This window comes from Wyeomyia smithii, chromosome 3, assembly GCF_029784165.1.
Source record: "Wyeomyia smithii strain HCP4-BCI-WySm-NY-G18 chromosome 3, ASM2978416v1, whole genome shotgun sequence".
Classification (NCBI taxonomy): domain Eukaryota; kingdom Metazoa; phylum Arthropoda; class Insecta; order Diptera; family Culicidae; genus Wyeomyia; species Wyeomyia smithii.
In genome coordinates this window covers 129,222,808-129,243,505 of record NC_073696.1, presented here as the reverse complement: position 1 = coordinate 129,243,505, position 20,698 = coordinate 129,222,808, and the positions used below count along the sequence as shown (strand labels likewise).

Here is a 20,698-nt window from a genome sequence, read left to right as displayed (position 1 = left end):
AAATCGTTTCAGATTACCTTAGCGTGGGTCCCTTCTCACTGCTCGATACCGGGCAATGAGAAAGCGGACTCTCTGGCTAAGGTGGGCGCAACAAACGGTGATATTTATGAAAGACCAATTGCTTTTAATGAATTTTTCGCACTTGTACGTCAGAATACGATCATCAGTTGGCAAAATGCTTGGACCAGAGGGGAATTGGGAAGGTGGTTACATTCCATAATCCCCAAAGTATCGACGAACCCGTGGTTCAAGGGGTTGGATGTAGGTCGGGATTTCATTTGCGTGATGTCCCGGCTTATGTCCAATCACTATAGATTTGACGCGCATCTCCGTCGTGTTGGGCTCGGGGAAAGTGGTATCTGTGCCTGTGATGAGGGTTATCACGACATAGAGCATGTGGTTGGGTCATGCCCTGTACACCGTGACGCCAGGTCTAAATTAATAGCTTCCCTGCAGGCCGGAATTAGGCAGCCGGTTCCTGTTCGTGATGTCTTGGCGAGCCGTGACCTATCCTACATGTCCCTTATATACGTTTTCCTGAAATTCATCCACGCCCCAGTTTAATCCTATAGGGAATAGGATCCGCCTACATCCAACCAAACGACAAGAACACGTTAAGACCCCGGATCCGGAAACAGCAACTAGACCCGCACGATACTCTCAGGTCCCGAGGGAGACAACCCAATATGCCAGTCAGTAATATCTTGGCCCAGCAGCGGAACATATTAAATATGCTGCTCACCTATGGCGATGGAAAACCATCAAACAACAAATCAGTGCTTTTAATGCAAAACATTCTAGCTCTAAGTTAGATATAGTTTTAGCTCGTAGTCGGCAGCGAGGATAAAAAATTTGCTTTTAGTTATTAAGATACTTTAGAAAGTAAGCTACCAGATATAATTGGCACCGTTAAACATTAAATTGTATTTGTGCCGTGTCAAATAAATTATAGATGAAGAAAAAACAATGAAAATTGTGTGCAGTATGGTATTGTTGAAAGAAATTTTAAAAAGAGAATTTGTCTAATAGCGTTGCACCGAATAATTAGGCTGGGCAAAAAGTTTTTTTGTGGAAAGTACAGAGTTTTCAGTTTACCTAAAAATGGTTTGAACTCAAGCATGTCTAGGGTAACTTACTTTGAGTCAAGAATAATTTGATTTTAATTTTTTCTCATCTTATCATCATTTTTCGTTAAATATTCGGCTGCCTGTTCAGCCGAATACTCAACAGAACATGATGATTGAATAAAAAAATTAAGAACCAAATTACTCTTGAATTGAAGTGACTTACCCTAGCTCGCGATCAAATCGTTATTCGATAATTCGAAAATTCGGTAATTTTCAAAAATAAATTTTTCCCAGTCGTATTATTTGGTGCAAGTCTAGTATGTAGGTGGACAATGTTTTTGTTTTCATTCCCAGAAGGACTTAGAAAAGTGTTTTCAAAAGTCTGTGTACCATTAAGCGTTATTAAATTTCATAATAGTGTCCGAATTAATAGTAACCATATTTAATTAGTTCTTTTTCTCTTATTTACAGAAGAGCCGGCCGATGAAAATAACTCGTATTTTTTAGACAGAGGTAAATATATGCAAAAAAAAAGGTAAAAGTATGCGGTGATCTGCCCTTTATTTTAAATTAGAGTTCTGCATTACTGTTAATGAGGGTACCAATGGAAGATATGGGAAAATTTAACCTTTGAATTTCGTTTAGCGGCTGCATCATACTTCAGAAAGTCTTGCCTCAAAGCGGTCAAAGTGCCATTCAATCAAACTGATTGTCAGCATGCAACTTCAACTGATTTTTCTTTTTCTGATTAATACTAATAATATTGAGAAAGGGATTTTAGGAATGTTAGTTTGGTACTTGCTGCTCGGTCAGAACGAGGAATCCTCTACATCATCCAAAAGTATCAAAGGAAAAGTCTAGTGTTAGTAGGAAGGTACAGATCTGAATCCTCCGAGGTTAGTGGTGCGATCTTTATAAACCGCGTGCACGTGATGGATACTTCGCGGTCTCTAGGCAACCAGCCACCAGGAGAGATTACATTTTAAACCGTGTAACAATCGCTGCATTGGTTTGCAAGAAAATCGGACTATCTAATTAACTTCAGCTACCTAACGATCGCTAATCGTCCGGCTTGCACAATACCACGCGTTTCAATCTGTGCATGTTTAAAGTTTCCTCTTCACGTATTGATAAATAACTTCGTAGAACGTGAACGCCCGTACGCTGGACGCGAAAATTCATATATTCGACCGGTAACAATAATTAAAATGCATTGCCTACTCTGTGATATGATAGATTTGTCGTTCGGGGAACAGATTGAGTGAAAATAACGCTGATGAAGTTTCTAAGCACCATGATACGCACCATATTCGAATGCCAACTATGAAAAATATTTCCAAGCGCAGGTTGCATAGCATAAGGCACGCGGTATATTAACATCTGCGCGCGATTATTACCTAGATAGGTGCACATAAGATAGATAAAAATAAACAAATCTTCATCAGTAATAAGAATGCTAGGTAAAATCCCGTTGTCAAAATTCCCATTGACATTTATTCCGAACGCATGAGCGCTATTCTAGAAAAACGATAAAATATTCTCCATTGTGAAAGTACATTATTCCTAACATCGTTTTTCATCCAACAACACAGTTGAAACAACACTCTTTCAAATTACAAAGTTGAGTTCGTGCAGTTTAACAAGCTTCTCGAATAAAATTCTTCTTTCCTCTATTCATTCTCGTCGGATTACTTCCTCAGCTTTCGGCTACGAGTTGAACAAAATCAATCTTCATTCAATCAATTTCACAAAAAAAGTCTCGTACCGTATGCTGATTTTTATCTTCAATACCTCGTTATAACTTTTCCTAGTTTGATAGGAAAAATAAAGAGTGAGTACGAAATCAAACGTCCCGGATAGTTCCCCCTGTTCGCACTGGCGAATGAGAAAAGTAAGCTGAGCCTTTCCAGTATGTAAATGCTCCAAGGGACGAGAACTTAGCCCTTCAACTAATACTCATTTCATTTTGCATCCATTCACACCGCGGTGCGGTCTAAGATTCGCCTTGATGAAACTTCACACTAACCCACCTCCCTGAACGATAGAGCAGAACTTTCACTATAACGTTAATTTGCATAACTTTCAACAGATTACGTGCTTAGTTTACGAAAATCTGGGTTAAAAACTTAATTGCTCTGGCTCGGTCGTTTCAACGCTGTGCTCGGTGCCAGTATCGGAACTCAAGTACAGGTACATTGGGTTTTTTTGGTCGCTTCTCACTTGGTGTTAGTTTTGCTCTTGTTCGCTTTGGATGGAAGGACTCACATGCATACGGCAAAGTTACACCGAGGATTTCGTTGTCTATCTCGACAGAAACTAAAAATAATAATAGGTAAACCCACGGAACGTGAAGATGAATGTACTTAGACGGTGTATTTAGCATTCGTTAGAGAAAGGTCGAATTACTGTAGATATGTGAAAATAAAAATATTTGCTCGCCAATTTTTAGTCTGAAATTACTTGCCTTATATAAAATAATATTCTGGGATGAAAATCAATTGGTAAAGTCTTTTCACTATTTTCATGCAAACAAAAATGCGACCAAAAGTCTTCACCTATTTCTATTTCAGCGTGAACTGATAAGTATCTATTATGCTACGTAATTTACTTTTGTGCACAGATTTGCCCAAGTTCGGCGAGCCCATTCAAAATCTGACGGTGGCGCTAGGACGCGAAGCAGTTCTGATCTGCGTGATTGATAATCTCCAAACGTACAAGGTAAGGTTCATGGCACCGAGGTGTAGAAAATCACCTTCACTAAGTGTTTGCACGTTACTCTGTCACACGTAGGTCGCCTGGTTAAGGGTCGACACACAGACGATTCTGACGATACAGACGCATGTGATAACCAAGAATAGCCGGATGACGATAACTCGCGTAGAGGGACGTAAATGGGTGCTTCGAATAAAAGATGTTAAAGAGTCCGACAAAGGTTGGTACATGTGCCAAGTGAACACGGATCCCATGCGAAACCAGATTGGCTTCTTGAACGTCGTTGGTAAGTACGAAGCGCAAAACTGGGGTGTTGAAATATGCCCCACTATCACAATAGGAGTTGCGTTGATTAATCACTCGCTCCTCGTTCGTTCATTTACAGTACCGCCAAACATCTTAGACTACCCTACCAGTACGGATATGGTAGTGCGCGAGGGTAGCAACGTGACACTAAAATGTGCTGCGTCTGGTTCGCCTCAGCCGTCCATTATATGGCGACGCGAGGGAAACGAACCAATTAGTTCTGGAGGTATTTGAAAAAAATAAAATGAATTCATGTTTCGGAACCCATTACATTTAGTCCGTTATCACTTTTTGTTGTTACAGCGTCCAGCTTAAACACCTCGGTGTTTTCAATCGCCCGGGTTAATCGACTGAACATGGGTGCTTATCTCTGCATCGCTTCTAACGGCATACCGCCATCAGTCAGCAAACGAGTGATGCTGATAGTGCACTGTAAGGAACATTAGATTGCGCTCTAACTGTTATTAGCTGCAGATTTTACGGCAGCGAATATTCAATAGCTGATGACTATGACCACTAGCAAGTCAGTTTGTGTGTAAAACTTTTGAACTATATAGAGACAAGTTTATTCCTGCAACTTTTTAGCAAATCTTGTCTTAATGCTATTGTAATTATACAAATCGTAGTTAGTTGTTACGATTAAGCTACACCAAAGATGCTATCAAACTTTCTATCGAGCTAAAACATTTTCATTACCAAATATATTCAAAAGATCCTATGCTTCAAGATAGGTACTTGATTTTCGAATTTTTATTTCGATGCTTCATCTTTGGTTCTGAAAGTTATAGCATGCATAAACAAAAGCAATTTCTTGCAGCTTCAGACAATTACATGACATTACATTACATTACCGATGAGTGCTTGCGTCATTTCGCTTCAACATTTAACTCTAAGACATGATGATTGAACAATATTCTTCGAGTGTTTGTTGTTCGATAATTCAACAGTTATTATGAGGGTGCCTAAATTCCAATCACAGTGAGAATGTAATGGTACAGTCATACCTCGATATAAGGCAACTTTATTTTTATTTTTGTTACGTTATCTCGAGTTACGTTATATCGAAGCAGATTTTTTTTTAGTTTTAAATTAGTTTATTTGACACGGCACGATACATTTTCTGTTTTACTGAGCCAAGTACAATTCGTTTTAATTCTACGTTAGCAGGGAAAAGAGGGAGGCCTTTTCTTTATTCTCGCGGCCAACTACGAGCTAGTGGGGATTTAAGGTGAGAGGAGGGGAGATACAATTTTGACTTAAAACTATTTTGGAACTTTGTTTTTCAACTGGTAGAGCAATTGTATTCTTGTTTGTTGTGGGTTCAAAATATTTGTGTAAGCATAGCTGCGGGCTCTTCGTTTCCGTGTCTTCAGCATAGCATATTTGTATCCTTAATCTGACAAATAGACAAAGAAAATTTTAAATTTTAATGTCAGCGTTTTTCAGAAAGCAGTATAACTGTGTCATGTACTGGAGATCACCGCTTCCCAGAATGTCTCTAACGGGTACGTTCGGTTGTTTTCCTCGGGCCCGAAGGGAATCTATAAGCTCGGACCTAACACCACAGTATTCGGTACACGACCAAACAACATGCTCGATGTCATGGTAGCCATCGCCACAAACGCAGTGATTACTGTCTACAAGCCCTATACGAAAGAGATGCGTGTTTAACGTGTAGTGATTGGACATAAGTCTAGACATCACGCGAATGAAGTCCCGACCTACATCCAACCCCTTGAACCATGCTTTCGTCGATACCTTAGGAAAAATGGAATGTAGCCACCGTCCCAGTTCATTTGAGTTCCATGATGATTGCCAACTGTTGAGTGTTCTCTGACGCAAAATGCTATAAAATTCATCATAAGCAATTGGTCTTTCATAAATATCGCCATCAATAGCACCCACCTTAGCTAAAGAGTCAGCCTTTTCGTTACCCGGAATCGAGCAATGAGAAGGGACCCACGCTAAGGTAACCCGGTAATTTTTATCTGTTAAAGCACTTAAAAACCACCGTATTTTCCCCAGGAAATACGGGGTGTGCTTCACAGGCTTCATCGATCGCAGAGCCTCAATGGCACTGAGACTGTCTGTGAAGATGAAGTAGTGGTCTGTGGGTAGGGTTTCGATGATTCCAAGAGAGTACTGAATAGCAGCAAGTTCTGCGACGTACACGGAAGCAGGAGCATCGAGTTTGTAGGAGGCGGTAAAATTTTCGTGGAAAACACCGAAGCCAGTGGACTCATCTAGATTAGATCCGTCAGTGTAAAACCTTTTATCATAACTAACATGTTTGAACTTATTCGAAAAAATCTTAGGGATCTCTTGGGGTCGCAATTGATCCGGGATACCAGAAATGTCTTGTTTCATGGTGGTGTCGAAAAATATAGCATTATTAGAAGTATCTAAAAGTGCGACATTGGAGGAATCGTATGAAGAAGGATTAATATCTTGAGCCATATAGTCAAAATATAAAGTCATAAATCTGGATTGAAATTGAAGGTCGACCAACCTCTCGAAATTTTCAATTACTAATGGGTTCCTAACTGTGCATCGAATTAGCAACCGGTAAGAGAGATTCCAAAAACGATGTTTCAACGGAAGAATACCCGCTAACACTTCAAGACTCATCGTATGGGTCGACTGCATGCAACCCAAGGCAATACGCAAACAACGATATTGTATTCTCTCTAATTTTATAATGTGCGTGTTCGCGGCGGAGCGGAAGCAGAAACAGCCGTACTCAAGAACTGACAATATCGTTGTTTGGTAAAGCCTTAGAAGGTCTCCTGGGTGGGCTCCCCACCAGGTTCCGGTAATCGTACGAAGAAAATTAATCCTCTGTTGGCATTTTCGTGTCAGATACCTAATATGACAAGCCCAGGTGCATTTAGAGTCGAACCAGACCCCGAGATATTTAGCGACTAAAACCTGAGAGATCGTTTTACCCGTTAGTAGGAGCTGCAGCTGAGCTGGGTTATGCTTCCTAGAAAAAACAACCAACTCAGTTTTCTCCGGAGAGAATTCGATACCCAGCTTAAGAGCCCATTCAGACAAATTGTCTAAGGTATCTTGCAATGGTCCTTGCAGATCGCTAGCCTCGCTACCAGTAATGGATACAACGCTATCGTCTGCAAGTTGCCTTAGCGTGCATGAATTTGCAAGACATTCATCGATGTCATTGACGTAAAAATTATATAAGAGAGGACTTAAACATGAGCCCTGGGGAAGGCCCATGTAACTAATTCGGGAAGTTGTCGAATCGCCATGTGAGAAATACATATGCTTTTCTGACAACAGATTGAGCGAAAAGTTATTCAAATTTAGTGAAAGTCCCTGCGAATGAAGTTTCGCGCTTAAAACTTCTACAGAGACAGAGTCAAAAGCCCCCTTAATATCCAAGAACGCAGAAGCCATTTGCTCTTTTCGAGCAAATGCGAGTTGAATTTCAGTAGAAAGCAACGCTAGGCAATCGTTCGTCCCTTTGCCCCGGCGAAAGCCAAATTGAGTATCTGAAAGTAAACCGTTTGTTTCGACCCATTTGTCTAACCGTAAGAGGATCATTTTCTCCATTAATTTCCGGAGGCAAGAGAGCATTGCAATCGGCCTATATGAATTGTGATCAGAGGCAGGTTTCCCGGGTTTCCGAATAGCAATGACTTTTACCTCCCTCCAGTCATGCGGAACAATATTTAGCTCAAGAAACTTGTTGAACAAGTCCAACAAGCGTCTTTTTGCAGAGTCGGGTAGATTCTTCAACAGGTTGAATTTTATTCTATCTAACCCTGGAGCCTTATTGTTGCACGACAGGAGAGCCATTGAAAATTCCAACATCGAAAATGGAGGCTCTTCCGTAGTTACTATAAACGCGTCGCGAAAGGTTTTCTGTTCCGGTACAGAGTCCGGACAGACCTTTTTGGCAAAATCGAGTATCCAGCGATCTGAATACTCCTCACTCTCATCCGAAACGTCACGGTTCCGCATGCGCCTGGCGGTATCCCAAAGAGTGCTCATCGCTGTTTCCCTCGACAACGCGTTTACGAACCGCCGCCAGTACCCGCGTTTTTTCGCCTTTACTAAGCTCTTCATCTGCCTGCCCAGTGCCTCGTACTTTCGTAGTAGGTTGACAGTGCCGTACTCCCGGTAGTCCTTATACGCCGCGGACCTTCGCGCGTACAGCTCAGAGCACTCTTTGTCCCACCATTTGTTGGGAGGGCGTTGTCTAATCGTTACCCCGGGTATCGGTTTCGTCTGAGCTTGCGTCGCGGCGTCGATTATCAAGCCAGCTAAGAACGCGTATTCTTCCTCCGGAGGAAGTTCCTCGTGAGTCTCGATAGATTCCGCTATAATAGACTCATAACGCTTCCAATCAATATTACGTGTAAGGTCGTAGGAAATATTGATTGGGTTCGGGGGAGTTGAACCATTAGCAATTGATATAACGATTGGAAGATGATCATTACCGTGGGGATCGTTGATTACTTTCCACTGGCAATCTAACGCTAGTGATGTCGAGCAGAGGGATAGGTCAAGCACGCTTTCACGTGCCGGAGGATTAGGTACGCGTGTCGCTTCCCCAGTATTCAAAACTGTCATATTGAAGTCGTCGATCAAGTTACAGATTAAAGAAGATCGGTTGTCGTCGTACAGCGACCCCCATAGCGAACAGTGAGAGTTAAAATCTCCCAAAATCAAAAAAGGTGCGGGAAGCAATTCTGCTATATCAAGGAGTTGCTTCTGTTCAATCCGCGCGGATGGGGGAATATATAACGAAACAAGGCAAAGGTCTTTTCCATTCATATTCGTTTGAATGGCAACAACTTCAATATTCGAGATCGAGGGGAGGTCAATTCTGAAAAAAGAATAGCACTTTTTGATCCCTAAAAGTACCCCTCCACCGTGTGAGTCTCGATCTCGACGAATGATGTTAAAATCGTGGAAATTAAGTTGGTCATTTGAATTGAGAAAAGTTTCACAAAGCGCGAACGCATCACAATTGTATGTGTTTATCAAATGTGAAAATAAATCAAATTTGGGGATGATACTTCTGCAGTTCCACTGTAACACAGTGACAAAATTCCTAACCTCTTTCAACGAATTAGTCATCGAAAGATACGATAGCTGAAATGAGGGGCCAAGTTGCTGTGAGTTGCTTCAAAAAGGTTTTCACTGTTGGGAGAAGGGCAAGAAGAATGTTTTGAAGGGGATCTGGTATGTTGAATGTTTTAAATATCCAGTCCACAATATCAGAGAATTTTATGAACCCTGTTTCTTTTATGTCTTCTGATCGAGAAATGGGTGCCCGAGGGGTTTTTGGTGCCCCAGGAAGCGGTGGGTACTCCTGGTTTGATTTGAAATTAAAACCGGGGGGTACTTGCTTCGGTTTTTCTTCACCGCTTCCTTTTTGTGTTGTCTTATTGGTCATTCCGCTAGGGGTTATCTTACGACCTTTACGAGAAAGATTAGGAGAGTTGAGCATTCTCCTCTTCCTAGATCCCTCTGGCAAGGCATAGGAACACCCTTCGACGGGATCGTCAGATGTACCCTCATCGGTTGGCAAAAAGGAAAAGATGTTTCCTGTCGAGGGTGGCTCAGCCCTCTTAAGCATTTCTGCAAAAGAGCGCTTTGATCGTTCCTTAAGGGAACGCTTAATTTTTTCCTCGCGCTGTTTGTACGCGGGACATGCCGGAAGGTCATGCCGAGTTCCCTCGCAATAAAGACACTTTTCAGTATCCCCACTGCAAGCGTTCTCAGCATGATTGCCTCCGCACTTGCTACAGCGTGCCTTGTTGCAGCAGTAGGTGGCTGTGTGACCTAACTGCTTACAGTTTTGGCAATGCATGACCCGCGGTACGAACAGGCGTACAGGTAGACGAACCCTGTCCAAGCGGACGTAGTTCGGCAGCGCGGATCCGGCGAATGTTACTCGGAAGGAATCCGAAGGGAGGAATTTCTTCTTGCCTTCTTCGATGGATACTGAATGCAATTGCTTGCAATCCAGTATCTTTACACTTTGCATCAAGGGGTTTTTAAAGCAGCCAACTCCATGACGCAAAATGTCATCGACAGTGAGATTCCCCTCGGTAACCACACCGTCGATTTCTACATCCTTGGCAGGGATGTACACGCGATACTCTCTCGTGAAGAGCTCGTAGCCAGCAATTTCGTTTGCTTGCTTCAAGCTACTCACGACAACTCGCAGTTTGTTCGGCCTCACCTTCGTAATCTCGGTTACGGCCGAAAAATGTTTTGCCAGGTCTTTGCCAATTTGGATAATATTCAATGGCTTCTTTATGGGCCGGAAAAAAACAACGTAAGGACCGCCAGCGGCATCTGGGTAAGCTTTTACCCGTACTTCCGGTACTCTTGGTACAGGACTTGGCAAAGGGGAGGGCACAGGGGAAGGTAGGGGTGTGCTGATGGGAGAAATTTCAATTTCTTCCCCGTTTGTTTCCACCTCCAGGAAAAGTTGCACCTGCATGTCGTCCATTTTGCGGGAGCGTTACGCTCTACCGCACACAAACGATAAATATTCGAATATGGGGGGGGGGTTCAAGTAGTTGATGTTAAATTTTAAAAACAATTTTTCAATCTACAATGGATCAAATAAAAAAAAAGACAGTAATACTAATACTAATAACAATAGTAATGATAATAATAATAATAATAATTATAGTAATAGTATTAATAATAACAATAATAATATCAATAATAATATTAATAATAATATTATAACATAGTAATAATATTGATAATAATAGTAAAAATTCTAAAGGTAATACTTCACCGAACGTCTAAGTCACGACCTCACGGCTGATAGTAGGATTAATCGAGCGTCTCCGCAGAACAAACAATGACGATCCAGCTTCGTGTTGAGACACAGTGGCCGTGTCCTACACGCGACCTTGTAGATGCCACTTGTAGTTGACTTCCACTCGCTCGATCGTATGATGGTCCGTGCTGCTAGCGGGGTAACAGCGGTGCGGGAGAATTATTCTTGCTGATATATCAGCTGCGTATCGAATCACTGGCGGGGTAGCCTGCCCCTACCAGTGTGCAGATGTTTCTGCCGATATATAACAGTCTATTGTTATTGCGCAGCACGAGAACTAATCGACAAAAAAACACCCGTACGATAACTCGTGTATTGTTATTTTGCGAACTCAAACGGAGATAAACAATTTGCGTCTAATCGAGACGAAAGCAAAACAACGAATGGGATTTTTTTTTATTCATGCAAGAATTTGGTTACTCAAAGATGCGCGAAAACCTATTTTCCATAACCTGTCAGTAATTTTAAACCATTCCAATGCCCATTTAGGACAATTTTTAACAAGCAAAAAATTTTTTTTTCATTGATGCAAGACTGTTGATTTTTTTTCTGTGTGGACTCATCACTGCGACCAGAGCTTAGATCTATTGTGATATTGCCCAGGTGTTTTCTGTACTCCGCACTTCATATTATTAGCAGTAACACTATTGTAGTTAATGATAGGCTTATCATTCATATCAGTAAAAACAATATCGCACGCTTAGCCTTGGGGCTAATAGCGGTCTCGATCAACTAGATTAGTTGAGAGATTTCGTTATCGCTATTGTTATTTTGGCACATTTTGCATGTGTAGGATAAGTACAACGATACACCGTGCCCCAGTGCTGAGTCGAGAAAATTTCCAGCTCGAAAAGATCCTCGACTCCATCGGGAATCGAACCCGATATCACAACCGTGTGGGAGAGCTAGCAGACCGACATCGCCAAACACAGAGCCACGGGGACCATTCATATCAGTGCTTGTGTGTAATAACCTTTCCGTTTCAAGCTTACTGCTCTACTATACCAAGCCTCTGTCCATCCTAACAATACCGCCTAGTTACAATTCCCTGGAGAGAACTTTCATATGTTACTCACACCAGTTTTATTATAATAGGGACTTATGTTTGTTAGGAGGGAGTCAACAGGGGTACTGTAGAATCCAAATTGAAGAAAGGTTACGAGGTGGGGAGCCTGAGAATAAACCCATGCTAAAATTCCTTCGACAACCAAATGGCCTGATTCTACTAAGATTCGAACCCACGACCACCCGCTTACCAAAGCGGACTCTGTCACCTTGCGGCTACGGAGCTCCCTGAGACTGTTGCTGGTTACCCAAAGATGCACGAAAACGTATTTCCCATCACCTATCAGTATTTTTGAACCCTTCTTATGCCCATTTATATCACCAGCAAAAAAAAAAAGATTTTTTTTTAATTGATGCCTGTGTGCTTGAATTGATTGACTGTGAATTGTTACTGAAGGATGCGTGAAAACCTATTTCCCATCACCTGTTAGTATTTTAAAACCTTTCTTATGCCCATTTAGGACAATTTTACTTAAAACTTACTAGAAACATTTTTTTGAAGCAATTTATATCCCTAAAACAGTTTCTGTATCATTTATTTTCAATTTCAATACATCTTAAATAGTTACGTTATATCGAGGTATAAGTAAGGTTATATCGAGGTTGCCTTATATCGAGGTTGCTTTATATCGAGGTTGCCTTATATCGAGGTATGACTGTTTTACATAACATACAAACCGAGTATATTTCAGTAATATGAATAATAGTCCTTTGGGGTGTGACATGCCACGAAGATTTTGAGTTCACACGCGCAACGCATTGCACAATTTCGTTTAGGAAAAACGTCCTATATACTTTACGGCAATTCCAATCGAACATTTTTAATGACATTTCCACCGATATCCAGTCCATTATTATCAAGCCTTATTCTTAATTTAAACGGCATATATGTTTGATAATGAAAATCTGCCAAAAATTGTATCTCAAGAGTTTTGATGCCTAACATTTTGACTATGGACGAGTCGTGTAAATATAAATTCTGGACATTCAAAAGAAATATACACTAAAAAAATTACTTCTCTTAAATAGTGAATGGAAACTGGATGCTTTTGAAGGGGTTATATACCCTTATTTTCGAAAAACTGGAGAAAATTCAATTTTTTTTCAAGGTATGTAGCATTTTTTTATGTAGGTCCAACGATGGCAATTTCGGTCACGGGTTTCTTTTAAACACGTTTCACTATGTCTAGGCCGACGTTTCAAGGATATATTTCCTCGTCCTTATATATTCTTGAAATGTCTGCCTAGACATAGTAAAACGAGATCAAAAAAAGCTCGAGATCAAAATTGTCATCATTGAACCCACTAATTAATTATTGGTCAAACACCGCTGAACATAAAATAGCATTTCTTATTATATGAAAGTCAAAACTTCTCAATAAAACAGTTTTACAACAGCGAAGTAATGTATTTGTTAATAAAAACTATCCAACATTATTGAAGTTATTGCCTTTTTCCAGATTTATTTTTATAAGCTCTCGGTGATTACGATCGGAGCTCAGTAGACCAACTGGAATCATAAAACCCATAATATTTCATTAATTTAAGGTTATACATTTCATTGTAACATTTTTCCCAAAAATGCGTGCTGAAAGCGATACAAATTTTATGTAAAAATTGATTCGACGATGTTAAACATTGTGTATAAAAAATGATCGTTCATGTACTGACGACGTCAATACCGAAGAAAAAACCTAAATTAATCCACCTAGCGGTCAGAGCCAGCCTTTCTCATTCAAACTTATTATTTGTAAAAATAGATTTACATGAACGCTTCAATCCAATAAATGTGTATTCACTTTTTGGGTTCTAAAATAATGATGTTGTAATTCAAGTATAAAATATGAAATTTGACGTAATGTAAATGCTCAAGAAATAGCGAAATAAAAGAAATGACTCTTAATTTCGAACAATTCAATCACGAGCGATACCGGGAACAATCAAATGGTACGATACCACATTTAAATTATATTGAGGCCACATATATTGATCAAAGCAGGTAAAGTTTTAAATAGCCTTTGAATTTCTATTTTTTTTTTCATAACTTTTGAACCACATATCAAATTGTTATGAAGTTTGTTATTTGAAAGTTTGAGAGATGACTCGTTCGTATGACACTAGTTATGTTCAAATAAGTCGTGTAATCTTTGAGATAATAGACTTTCGTTGTTTTATTAACAATTTAATACATAACGGTTGCTTAGTTCGATTATAATCAAATGAAATGAGAACGTATAGGGCAGCCAAACTTTGAAACCACGTGTTAAATCATAATTCATCAGTTGACCCTTAACTAGCCCGTTAATCTGATAATACTATTGATAAAATCGGTTGTGTACTTTCTGAGATAATGAAGTTTCGTGATTTTCACAATTCGGTACATTACAGACGAAGTTACAGTTCGATTACAGTAAAATTCAATAGGGTGTTATGAGTCAACTAGACCTTTCATTTGACACAAATTTCTTGAAAATCGGTTCAACCATCTCTGAGAAAAGTGAGTGAGTTTATGTATTCTTCAGAATATGTTTCTTTTCATAGCTGGATTTCACATTTTAAAACATAACAGGCAAAGTAATAGTCCGATTGCAAAAAAATCAATAGAGTTTTATGGGGTAACTAGATTTTTCATATGACACTGATTTTGTGGAAATCGGTCCAGCCATCTCTGAGAAACATGAGTGAAATTAAACAGTCTTCAGAAGACGTTTCTTTTCATAACTTTTGAACCACATATTCAATCTATAGAAAATTCACATAAAATAAAAATGAAATTTGACCGCGGCTAAACATGCCGTTGAATGCGGAATGTCCATAAAACACCATTTTTTCACCGTTTCCCAATCATTGCTAGAGTAATCGCTTTATAAGATTCATCATCTCACAACTCAACATCTGAAAAAAAAATATGAGTGATCATTTTACAAGTTTTCACCGTTTCCCAATCATTGCTAGAGTAATCGCTTTATAAGAATCTTCATCTCACAACTCAACATCTGAAAAAAAGAATGATATGAGTGATCATTTTACAAGTTTAATGCAGTATTTTAAAAAATTTTAACAAAAAAGCATTTAAAGCTTGCTGTTTTACGGTTAATGGATGGATTTGCTCAATACTGCAATAACTAGTCTAACTTTTCTGTTGAAAGCGAACCAACAAACGCAGATCGATTTTGAAGTGGTCTCCATTTTGCTTCCTTCAAGGCCCGAAGGGTAAATTTCTAACCTATTTGTCATTGATTAAAATAAAGTGTAGTGCTTTAATCGTTCAGTATGTCAGTACGTTCTTGAAACATTTGTAATTTTGGAAATTGAGTTTGTATTCCGTTTTTAGATTGTTTTTCAAAAATTTCAACATAAAGGAGATCTTGAAAGGAGAAGGGTACAACTAGACACTTCCACAACGGGTGCAAAAGCTCTACTTGACGCCACTGAAAACAAGGTTTTTAACGGTTTCTAGTTTTGAAACAAAATATATATTTTATTTTGAAAACGTCATGTATGTTCGTTCTAAGCTGACTACCATGTTGATATCTCTCGAAATACTAAAAATCAAGTGAAGCCCTCCAAAGTTGTGACGTTGTAGTTCTTTTAAATCCCGTCAGATCTGTGTTTAACCTGATGCTGATGAGAACAATAACTTTTGACACTTTCATATGAAATAGTAAATTTGTAGAAACCGGTATGACTGTTATCGTATTTTTAGTTATAGCCTCCCTAGCTATATATAGTTGATACATTAGTGGCAGAAAACATACCAACGGAAAATAAACAACAATAAAAATTCCAGCATTTACAATCTTCACCGTCGGTGGTGCTCATTTTCAGAAGCAGCAGAATATAGGTACCAGAGAGGTAGTTAGCAATATACTGGATTGTGTTGTGGATAAAGATTATTTGAAATTAACATAAAATGACTTACCGAACAAATGTTTTGTTTTATGCAGTTTGAATGTAAAAATACATTCAAAATAATTTTACGGAAATTTGTTCGAAATGTCACACTGCAATTCTAATAGTATGATTTTGCAAAAACATCTGCAATTTAATTATGTTCAAACATCGAAAAATCAAATAAAATGACCATAAGAGAAGCTACTTTTCATAGTTTTTGTTTTAAGTTTAAGTCGCAATATTGATTATAAAAATGCTTCACAATTATTTCTACCGTATTCCACAGTTATTTCTACCCTATTTACGCACACCCTTTACTACTCAATAAGTCGTACAAATTTTGTTACCGACTTTTGAGGAAACAGTCAAAAATAGGTGAAAAATGTAACCTTTTATAACATCAAAATATTAGTAACAAACAGAGATACAACTCAAATACAACTGATTTGCTATGTGGTACAGTGCAATGAAAATGCAAGAGAACAACATTAGAGTGTAAAAAAACTTCCAGAACAAAACAGTCGCAGCTAATTACAGCTATGCATATTTTTTTACACAATCGTCCACAGTCCCTCCTATGATATGGATCCAGGATCAGCTGGTAGGAGCTGCATTGGGTCAGAAATTGACACTCGAGTGCAACTCCGAAGCGTTCCCCAGATCAATCAACTACTGGATGAAGAACGAAACAATCATAACGCAAGGTAAGTCAACAAGATCAATCTTATCCGTCGACCGGAAACCTGTTTATAATACATAATCATCAACCATGCTTCGGTGAAAAAGTCACGCAGGCCTCAAAGCAATTCCAATGAGGCAGTCAATCGAATCCTGTTTCCTTTGCTTCCTGCCGTTGTATGGTATAGGCATCCGTCTGACCATTTCAGCCCACAGTGTGCCCCAAACACAACATCCATCATTAAAATTTTCCTTCTCGTTGATTGCCATACAGAATGGCTTCATTCTCTTCTTGGCTAAACGACTCCAGAACTATCGGGGGGACTTCGCAGCAAAATGAAACGCTACAGTTACTGTTCACCGGTACACAACATGATTTGAATGGTCAGCCTAACAGCAAATTGGCGACCGAGCGTAACGAAACAAAGTCCGAGGGATGAAAATAATAAGCATGGAAAAATCTGATAACGAGAAAAATTGTGACAAAATCATCTTCTTGTTATTCAATCACGAATGAAGAAGGGCAGAAGACGCATTTGGTAAAATACTGCCCAAGATACTTTTTGTAGACTCTACTACTGTTCTGTCCGTGTTGTTTTGGATAAGCTGGTAAAATAATGTTTGCTCGATCCGTTGGTGACAGGGTTATAACGAGGTCGAAATCGCGTTGGATTCATTATAGTGCTTTCTTGAGCTCAGCAAAAAGACATGCCAAAAAAAGGAAGCTTGTTGACATATTACAATGTTCCCGAGCACAACACAATGTTATCTCTACTCTCTTGGTTTGTCCTGGGTTATAATAAAGGACGTATCAAGATGAGATGTTAAATATCTTTTTTCTGTCAGACTTGACGAAAAATCAGTGTAACCGAACAGTGATGCTCTGTTGGTAAGATAACTTGCCCAATCAAATGTATCACATGACAATTATTTCGTTTCTGCACAATACACTTGAGTATGAGAAGTGGGTGATACTGACTGTGCCATTATGTGATTAGCCGAGAGATTGTAATTAGTTTAATGGGATTTTGCTTTAGAAAAAAATTTGGATTTTTCTACGAGTTGACTTTAAGAACATTTCACACAGATGATTACCGTAACATTCATTCAGTGCATTAATCAAATGCTGATAACAATCAATCACCAGTATATTTAACAATAATTTGATCGGTTTCAAATTTTGAATGTCAATTGAAGATAATAGTTCAAGATTACTAAGGAAACACTGAGATTTTACTAATTGACTAGCACTAATTTTTTTGTGTTTTACCTATCCATTGTCAAAAAATACTGATTAATTTAGTGAGCTTATTTATTATTGTTTCCCAAATGGAATGGTTATTGAACCACATTATTAGAAGAAAGAAAAATAAGGTTAACAACCAATAAAAGTATAATTGTGTATATGCAAGCTATATGAAAAACTATAAAAATATTTGGATTGGGAGAATTGTTTAAAATCATCATGCGTCCCCTTATTTGTGAGAATTTGATGGAGGCGCACAAATATTATGTCCTATGTGTTAGTTATAAAATATATATTGAGAATTGAATTGCTCGTCAACTACAAATATGGTTGATAGAAACTTTGAAATTAAAGATCAATTTATTGCCCAATTAAGTTTAAAAGTGATTTAGGTTGAAATTTATTATAAAATCATTACAACCTCATTGAAGATGGGTTTTCTAATGATACCATATTCATCTCTATCATCAAGCGCTTGCTGAGCATAATCTTCATTTACAATAAACAGTGACTGAAAAAATATTGAAATTTAACCGTACCAAGTGTCCAGAAGTGTTCGAAACATTTTCAATTAGCAATTTCTCTCTTGATGAATCATTTTTCAGTTGAAATAAATTTCGAAATAATTTTTCAAGCTCACAAAACGAATATACATATTTTGGCATAACGCTTCACAATCTGTAACAGATCAATGCATATACCGCCGGTGCTCGGATAGCTGTCCCATAATGAAAAACAACATGTTGAGAAAACGGCGATATAATATTATCCGTGAATTTTCGGATTTCCAGCAATTACATCCAGAACCAATGACCATAACAGGTTCATGACAGCACAAGTTTATCGTTGAGAACAAAAAACCTTGGATGGAATTGGTTTTTCGTTATATAACTTGAAAAAAAGACAAAATGGGACAAAATATGCGGGTACATTTCAAAAGTACTCGCATATTTTGTCCCATCACATATAAATTCAACCAGCAACCGGCAGTATCATTGGCAACGTAGATTGTACTACAGACAAACAACATTAGTTTAGTTAATTAAATGACATACTTCTATATGCCTAAAATAATCCGTTATACACTAATCTGGAGCAAAATTATATGTTTGCAGTTTGTACCACTATGCAGTGGGACTGTAATGCGGGTACTTTCAATATGGGACAAAAACAACTTGGTATTTATTCCATGTTTTTTCCATACAAAAGCATCAATTTTAATTTTTTTTCCAGAAAATATGATAACAATTAAGTCGATTCCCGATGATAACTCAAAAGTGACCAAAATCAGTATGGGACAGTTATGCGGGTACCGGCAGTATAGGAACTTGCACAGCACAACTATTTATTCTCTCTTCCATTTCATTCCAGGCAAACGGTTCGAGCCATCGACGCACGAAGCCAGCAATTACAAGGTGGTGATGAAGCTGACGATAAAGGAGGTGGACATCAGTGATTTTGGCACATATAAATGTGTGGTCAAAAACTCACTCGGCGAGACTGATGGTTCAATTAAAGTGTATCGTAAGTTGAACAATAGTGAATATAACCTAAAGCGTAGTTAAACCGGTTCGACATTGCGGAGAAATTTCAATTTCAAACTATACAAACAAGTTGCAGTTCCAACAGTTCGAAACGATTGCTTCATAACAATATTACAATTCTCTAACGGGTTTTATTACTTTGCGTGTGTGAAGCTGAATTGCTTCCGGTCGCTTCTGAAATTGTTTAAATTCTAATATAATCATACACATACACACACACTGGTGTGGCAATCTATTCGCAGCTGGTAATCAAGAATCGGGTAACAACTAACAAACAGCAGCAATAGTGAGTAAATTTCCCAACCGGAACAAGTTCTGTGGACCTCTCATACACCATAAACTGTTTGCTCTTGTTGAACGGTGCAGTGTAGGGATCTTTCATGGAACACATTGTGATTCGAAATATGGTTCCGACGCTCGCTTATGCGTGAGCTGCTGTGCGAACTTTTGCCATACAGTCAACCGCAGTGCAGGACGATGCATGCGAAACTGGGATTTTGATGCGTATCTGGAGGAATAAATTTTACATTGTTTGAAATTATCTTTAACCGGATGAAACTCTTCTGTATTACAATTTTTCGGAAGTTGCATAAAGCTAGCATTTTAGGGTAATGGACCTCTCAAAATTTTTCAATGTATATAAATGGGATTTCAAGATGTTGAATTTACTCGGTATTTTTTTATTTCTATTTAAGTTATCTTCAACACACGTAAAATATTGTTTCTGTTTCTTTTACTATCCTATTCTATGATATATTAGGAATTACTGAGACTTAAGGAAAATCATATAAAAACTAGATATGATGATGTCCTAAGGGCAAAAGCAGTAGGTTGGCGGTAGAGAGGGTCATTCATCATTATTTTTTATTCTAATAAATCCATTTAATAAATTTATCCGACTAGAAGTCCCAATGATCACACTGGGGCCGCTTTTTACGCGGGTTGTTTTTATGCGTTTTTTCACTCGCGATATTTTTGCAATAACGCGGATTATTTTTACTCGATTCGGAAGATTATTTGTACGCTGTATCAAATAAGTTTTGTATAAATATATCGAATCTAATCTTTCAAATGCGGTACAAGCAACCGCATAAAAAGCGACCCCAGTGTAAGTGAATATATAAGCTGGGGAAAGCCGCCTTGAAAGACACTGGAGGGTGATCTACAAGGCGGCATAAAATTCCTGCGTCTTTTAAACATATGCTGAAATATTATAATAGTCCGATATAAATAAGATGAATAAAGCCAGAGTCAGAATTAGTGAAACGGATAATCAAAAATCCCGATGTCTTATTTTTTCAAATAACTGTTGAAAATCTCAAGAGTTTCACTCGAGAACTTGATTCTCCAATTTTTA

The 20,698-nt window shown here is 38.6% G+C and overlaps 1 protein-coding gene across 1 annotated transcript in view; it reads left to right on the top strand.

Annotated features, from left to right (window-relative positions):
- LOC129728119 (lachesin-like) overlaps positions 1-20,698 on the top strand; it is an 83,180-nt gene that overhangs the window by 50,718 nt on the left and 11,764 nt on the right. Inside the window, exons 2-8 of the mRNA XM_055686522.1 lie at positions 1,539-1,580; positions 3,688-3,785; positions 3,858-4,065; positions 4,165-4,311; positions 4,389-4,517; positions 16,443-16,577; positions 19,169-19,321. Of these exons, the coding sequence (XP_055542497.1) occupies positions 1,539-1,580; positions 3,688-3,785; positions 3,858-4,065; positions 4,165-4,311; positions 4,389-4,517; positions 16,443-16,577; positions 19,169-19,321 (912 nt within the window). The remainder of the gene's footprint in view (positions 1-1,538; positions 1,581-3,687; positions 3,786-3,857; positions 4,066-4,164; positions 4,312-4,388; positions 4,518-16,442; positions 16,578-19,168; positions 19,322-20,698) is intronic.